This window comes from Dipodomys ordii, unplaced genomic scaffold (genome assembly GCF_000151885.1).
Source record: "Dipodomys ordii isolate 6190 unplaced genomic scaffold, Dord_2.0 Scaffold2, whole genome shotgun sequence".
In the NCBI taxonomy this organism is placed as follows: Eukaryota; Metazoa; Chordata; class Mammalia; order Rodentia; family Heteromyidae; genus Dipodomys; species Dipodomys ordii.
Window position 1 is genome coordinate 4,686,897 of NW_012267218.1, and position 7,328 is coordinate 4,694,224.

Sequence of the window (7,328 nt, forward strand, 5' to 3'; positions counted from 1 at the left end):
TTTTTTTTTTATTTTATTGTCCGGTAGTGGGGCCTGAACTCTGGGCCTGGGCGCTGTCTCTCAGCTCTTCAGCTCAAGGCTAGCGCTCTACCACTTGAGCTACAACGCCACTTCCGGCTTTTTTCTTTTTGCTTATGTGGTACTGAGGAATCGAACCCAGGGCCTCAGGCATGCAAGGCAAGCGCTCTACCACTGAGCCACCTTCCCAGCCCTAATCAGTGATTTTTAAATCTAATTATTTTGGTGAAGGTTGAATATTTAGTTTGAAAATACACATTTATAAATGCTGCATTCTCTCTAACAGTTTTGTAACAAGCAGGTAATAAATATAAAACCAGACCCCTGGCATACCGTATGAGATGAAATGGAAAAAATTAGTCCAAGAGAGCTAGTCTGCTCTTTCTTCAGGAAAGTTCATAAACTGGGTACAAGGTGGAGGAATGGATTTCTGGCAGAAAAGACTCCTGTATTGAAAGAGAGGAAGACATTCTAAAGTGCAGTCCTAAAGGGGTGCCTTGACTGTCCTGCATCATAGGAACAGAGAGCTGGGAGAGAGGTCCCTGAACCCCAAGGACTAGCATCCTTGGATGGCCTTGTCAGACCCTCAGTCAGTGCCTCTCCTGGGGGCTCCCCTCTGCCTAGACAGTCTGGCAAGTTGGGACAATTACACATCTTGCCCTCACTAACGTGCTTTGCCAAGCAAGTGTATGGTTACTTGAAAATGACCTGTCTCATTAGTATAAAGTAGCATTAAATATCGAGAACTAATCCTTTGCCCTGTTATGTATTAAGAATGCATGCTAAGTTTGTTTTATGTCCCTTTATTCTTTCTTTACTGCATCTCAGATTTACATTTTTTATGGCACTCGGTCAAATGCAGAGTTTGTGATCCACAGTGGTTTTTTCTTTGACAATAATTCACACGACAGAGTGAAAATAAAGCTTGGAGTGAGTAAAAGCGACAGACTCTACGCCATGAAGGCCGAGGTCTTGGCCCGCGCTGGCATCCCAACGTACGTAGAGAAACATTGGCCGCTCTTTGCTGTGGTCCTTACAGTACTGAGTTGGTGTGTTAATACAATCCCTCTACAGTAGTTTGTCTTAGTCCTGTTACTCCTACACGGCGATCGTGGAGGTAGATGCATGGTGATTTAGCAGTGTTTGCAGACAGTCATGTTGCTGGGGGCACCACAGTCAGTCAGGGGATGTGGCCCATTGTCCTCATTACCTTAAATAACTGCCTTGGCCCCATTAATGTCTTTCACCTTGGAAAGGTTAATGACCTGGATCAATTTGTTTCATTTAATTCTTTGCCTCCATTAGTTTCTCTAATGAAGTCATGCTCCTCAGCAATTTCAAGAATTCCTGGTTAAGTTCTTTAAGATTTTCTCACATTTGAGGTGTAAAATGATAACGAAGACAACAATGATGATTTATTAGTTCTCCAGGGAATAGAGGAACCATTCTTAATGAAAATGGATGATCCAGACCTTTTTTTTTTTATTGAGCCTGTCAATATCTGATTAATGATTGAAGTGTGAACTCAACATGTTATTATTCACATTTTTTAGGAACTGTAGATATCCTTCTCCTAGCTGAGTGTGCAGCCCAGGATCAGGATGGTGGGATGCAGACAGGCTGGTTGAGGTGGCCAGGCCCTGGCGGGCCCTCAGCACCCTCCTCGGCCATGGGCCTGCCCCCAGGCACTCTGCAGAGATTGCAGCTTGCCTTTGAGGAACCTTGAGCACCACTCCCAGGGGTGCTGCAGGGCTTGAGTTTGCTCTGGCGGAATCGGGGATCCTGGCTGACTTCACTTCTCACTCTTGTCAGGTCCAGTGTTTTTGCCTTGCATTTCACGGAGCCACCCATCTCTGCTCAGCTTCTGGCTTTTCTTCGAGTATTCTGCATGACTGAAGGTAAAAACAACTTCAGGGGGAAAAAAAGATGTTGATTTTGTTGTTGTTGTTGTTTTTTGTGGTTGTGGGGCTTGAACTTGGGTTCTGGGCGTTGTCCCTGAGCTCCTTTGCTCAAGGGTATCTTCTACCACGTTGAGCCACGGCTCCACTTTTGGTTTTCTGGTGGTTAATTGGAAATAAGAGTCTCACACTTTCTTGCCTGGGCTGGCTTTGAACCACAATCCTCAGATCTCAGCCTCCTGAGTAGCTAGTATTATAGGCATAAGCCACTGGCACCTAGAGGGATATTAATTTTTTTAATTTATGAAAGTTTAAAGCATAGGGGAGTATATTAAGGATAAAATTGCTGGGCTGGGAAGGTGGCTTAGTGGTTGAGCACTTAGCTTGCATGCATGAGGCCCTGGGTTCAATTCCTCAGCACCACATAAGTGAAAAGAAAAAAGCCGGAAGTGGCGCTGTGGCTCAAGTGGTAAAGCGCTAGCAATGAGCTGAAGTGCTGGGGGACGGCGCCCAGGAACAGCGTTCAGGCCCATGACTGGACCCCCACCCAAAAAAAAAGATAAAATTGCTTAAAACTATGGAAAGACTTGGAAAAAATTATATTAAGTGAAGTAAGCCAGGCCTAAAGAAACATAGGTCCCATGGTTTCCCTTATTTGCAATAACTAGTATATGTCTGAGTCAAGCAGAAAAGGTGAGATAAGTTGATACTAGGGAAATGAACCCTAAGATATGCATTCAAATGTTTTTTTCTTTCATGCAATTGTTTCTAACACATTTATAAAATTATTTCTTTGTTGCTTTGTATGTCCCTCCCCCATGGTAGAACCCCTGATTTCACTGTATTTGATGTTGTTATATTTTGTGGAGGGGAAGGGAAAAAACAGATCGTTTAATAAAATAGGGATACAGGTGGACCCACTGCAACAATGAGACGTACAAGTCATATGTCGAAAACTGAACTTTACAACTTTGGTGGGGGAGGGGGAAGGTTAGGGGGGTTGGGGGAGGATGGGATGGGAAGGGGAAACAAAGGAGGAGGCTACAATGCTTGATAAGAAATGTACTCATTATCTTGCCTATGTAATTGTAACCCCTCTGTACAGTATTTTCACAATAAAAAAATTGCTTAAAACTAAAGCACCTTTGGGGAGTGAGAATATGGTAGTACTGGAGTCCCAAAAAAATGGCTCTATTTTACCCTGGAAATGTTAAATACAAAGCAGATAACTAGCATGGAAAACAAAATGTGTATATAACACAGAATGTTCTTGGCTAAGCCTCCCATTTCAGTCCCAGAAAGACTGAAGTACATGAGCGAGCATCCCTTATATGTTTTCTTAAGACATGTCAGCTGGGATTTCTTGTGCTGAGGTTTGACCTGGCTGTGTTCTTATTTTCACTCTAAGCTGTATTTCCCAAACCCACAGTGATCCTGAGGTTTTAGTTTCATTTGCATTTGTGCTAAATCTTCTATAGAAGAGATGGGAGGGGACTGAGTGAAAGTGTGTGTGAGCAAGTCACTCTCTGAGCAGTAGGGCTTGTTCTTCTGGAACAAAGCTGCCAAAGCAGGAGGGAGAAGGTGGTGTTTGTTACACAGAGCCAGTGGCCACCGAGAGACCGCTGCGCACTGCTGTCTGTGGCCACAGCCTCCTGTGTGGGTGCTCGAGTCCAAGGCTCCACGTCAGACTAGAGTGGAGGTGGCTTTGATGCCAGCCATGGAGCCAGACAAAGTGAGACGAGGTAATTGTTCCTTAAAAGAAACTGCATTGCTGGAGACTCGTCGTCAGATGGGGACTTGTGGTGCCTTTGTACACCAGTGGTGGTTTATCACCTCAAAGTTAGAGGTGACCTATGGGCTTTTCTTCTGTGTGTGTGTGTGTAAGACACAATTGAAAGTCACAGTTCTATCCTCAAGGAGTGTATAAGAAAGTGACAAACGGGGGTGGCAGTCGCTATCATTTGGGGCACTCACCATGTGCCAATCAATGTGTCTTATTTTCAGCTCACCAGGCCTGTGAGCCAGGCACCCCATTTCACTGATGTAGTATCCATTTCAAAGCAGATGGGTGACTTTGGCCAGTGAGGGAAGACCCTGGCTTAGAGCCTCCACAGCCTGTGCTCCACACACCTTCCAAACCCTTGCAGTTTGCAAGGAACTGAAGTTCTTATTGGAGACCACACTTGGGCCCTGGCACACAATCAGGATTTGGGGGGAGGAGGGGGAGGAGTAGGAGGAGTGAGTCTGAGGCAGAGGGAGGAGGGTGAACAGGGCTCTGGCTGCTCTGGGTGACCACACGGGCTGCAGCAGGCGGAAGGCAGCGTGGAGCCACCTGGGAGGGAGGGGCTGGCAGGAAATGGCCTGGAAGGAAACCTGCTTTCAGGCACCTGCTGTGTGCTCTGCTTACACCTTGGTAGGCTTCGAGTCTCCCAGTCTCCCACGCTGTGAGCTGGAGCCCCATAGACAGAAGCAGCGGAAGCTTGGGGTTGAATGTGGACCCCTGAGAAGGGAGGGACGAGCTAGTGCTTAGCATGTGGGGCTTCTGACAAATTTCTTCTTCTGAAGCTTTTTTTAGATTGCCATCTCTTCAGACAAAGTATTTAAACAGGAGAATCAAGAATTTAAAAGTTCTGAAGTTTATCATGCTGTTTTGCTAGCAAATACAACTGGAGAAATCTCTTTTTTTGAACATTAGATAACATCTATTTTCTTAAAATAAAAATTTAAAAAACAGAATCATTTTAGATCTATTGCTGCTCTTCAGTTTCTTTAGTCATCGGAAGACAATTTGTCATGTCAAGACAATTGATGTATTCTTTGAATTACTCCAACTAATACTAATAAAAGTTTGGTTTGCTGGCAGCGACTGTTCCTCAATTTGAATTGTAAATAGTGACAGCTGTAGGGCATTTTGCTCTGAAAGAGAAACTGTCTCACAATTACATAAGAAGCATTGGTGTATTTCTTGAGCATGAAGAGGGTGGGCATGTTTGGTCTTCTGGAGAGAATGTGCCAGGAGACAAAATGCTCAAAGCAGTTGCTGAATTCTTTCTTAAATATATTTGAAGGTAATTGAGATGTTCGCTTGTGTTTACTTGTAATTCCTATTTAAATTCCTGACAAGTGAGACACATATAGTCTCATTTTTCATTAACATAAAATCTTATGGTTCATCTTTTTTGTTTCTGTCCTTGGCATGTTTGTTATGAGATAAATAACTACCAGTCATCTTTTGAGTTCAGAGGGTCCCTAGGTTTTTATGACTCTTGCTTATTTTTGCTGTTTTTATCGCTTGGTATCTTTCTGACCTGTTGGCGTGATGGTGCCCCTGGCTCATGGAAGGGTGCTATGTAAGTGATGAGTCTGTGTCCATTGCCTTTGGACAGTCTAAAGGCTCTTGATGATGGTCATAAAAGCAGTGATACATGGAGCCCTTTGCCAAGGCTCCAAACACCGGAGTCCTCAACTCATCTCCTTGCCCAGAGCTGAGCTCTAACTCTGCCTTGGAGAGGGAGGAAATGGCCTGGGCTGATGGAGTGAGGAGAGCTTTTGGCCACAGGAAGATGACATTGCTAGAAGAGAGGTTTTCTCAGATAGATTGCTCATGAAAGTGAGAAGCAGTGCTGTTTTCCCTTCTAACCGGTTGCTATTTTTCTTTTTTTGTAGAAGAATTGAAAGAACATTTGCTAGGAGACAATGCTATCGACAGAATTTTCACCTTGGGTAACTCTGAATTTCCTGTCAGCTGGGACAATGAGGTCAAACTTTGGACATTTCTTGAAGATAGAGCCTCGCTTCTTTTAAAAACATATAAAACAACGATTGAGGTGATGAGTTTGATAAGTGAGGGTTTGCACTTTGTTTCCAAAGATCTTAGATTCCTTCTTACCTGTAACTTACTCTGATTCTTCAGCAGAATGTATATTTCACCTTTTTAAACGTAAATATTTTAGTATTGGTTATTAATAGTTGGTATGAATGCTTTTCTATGTATCATGTTTACACTTACCAAAAAATCACATTGAAGCATTACTGATTAGAAGGTAGCATTTGAGAAGTATTTAGCATTTAAAGAATAATTTCTGGTACGTGTTTCTACAGCCTAAGTTTGTGTTTGCACTTTGAAAGTTTGGCTTTGAGCCACCAGCTTTAAAGCCCTCTTTCTCCGTGCCTGCACGCGTGCATTCATGCTGTTCACCCGGGGCCCCGCTCAGGGTCCTCAAGAGGCTGAGGTCTTCTTTTTGAGTTGCACAGTTTTATTGAGATACAACTTACTCCAGTAAGATTTGCAAGTCTGCAGTGCAGTGTTGACAGAGTGTCTGTGTAGTAAGTCTTAGAACCTTCCTCACAGCCCAGCTTTCCTCAGGCCGCTGGCGGCTGACCTGCCTGTTTGTGCAACTTTGCCAGCTTGGACTTCTTGTCATGGCTTCTCTTCTTTGTTTTCCAGGAAGATAAGGCTGTCCTGAAAAACCATGACCTTTCTGTTCGTGCGACAATGGCCATTAAATTACGCTTAGGGGAAAAAGAGATTTTGGAAAAAGCAGTCAAGAGCGCAGCCGTCAACCGGGAGTACTACCGCAAACACATGGAGGAGAGGGTGCCACTCCCCAGATACGAGGAGAGTGACCTAGGGCTGCTGGAGGGTGGCATGGGGGACTCAAGGCTCCCGTTGGTCTTGAGAAACCTCGAGGAGGAGGCTGGCGGGCAAGAGGCCTTAAGCCTCAAGGAGGCTGTGAGCAAAGCCAAGGCTGCTGAAAACGGGCTGCTTAATGGTGAGGACTCCATCCCCAATGGGACCCAGTCTGGAAACGGGGGCTTCAGCCCAGAGGAAGGCAAACGGGTGGTTGAAGACGCCAAAGAATCTTCCGATTGCACCAGCGAAGTGAAAGAGCAGCTCTGAGCTGCCATGCTCTGTTGGCAAACCCGGTTCAGCTCAAGGTTTGAACAGTCCACGTCCATCGCCGTGTTCTTTGTTCACGTTCTCTTTCTGCAGAGAGGAAAATATGTTTTTGCTGCTTTATATAAAAATGATTTTTTAAGTTATTTTAAAGATCTAGTTTTGCTTTTTGATTAAGATTGCCAGCCTGCTTGTAGGCAAAGCGAGCTCAACAATGAAGGGGAAAGAGGTGCCTTTGGAAGATTCCGCAGCGTTCCCGTTCCCATTGTGGGCCTTGTGTTTGCTCTGGGGAAGAAGCCAGCCCCCTCTCAGCTGTGCCTTTGTGGGCCCTTCATCCTGACGCCCCGCCCGGAGTGAACGCTGCCTCTGCCTCCTGCAGCCAGCTGACGTGGACTTGGGGGGCGTGGCAGGTGGTGGGGTGGGGCGGGGCACAGCAGAGAGCAGGGTCGAGTTGGGAATCTGCATGTAGAGTCTGGGCAATGTCTTTTTTTTTCTTTAAAAAAATAATAATACCC

The 7,328-nt window shown here is 45.0% G+C and overlaps 1 protein-coding gene across 1 annotated transcript in view; it reads left to right on the top strand.

Annotated features, from left to right (window-relative positions):
* The window catches only part of Setd3 (SET domain containing 3), a 57,364-nt gene extending 50,036 nt beyond the window's left edge, over positions 1–7,328 (top strand). The window contains exons 9-12 of the mRNA XM_013013138.1: positions 847–1,013; positions 1,831–1,916; positions 5,583–5,743; positions 6,364–7,328. Coding sequence (XP_012868592.1) covers positions 847–1,013; positions 1,831–1,916; positions 5,583–5,743; positions 6,364–6,816 — 867 coding nt within the window. The 3' untranslated portion in view covers positions 6,817–7,328. The remainder of the gene's footprint in view (positions 1–846; positions 1,014–1,830; positions 1,917–5,582; positions 5,744–6,363) is intronic.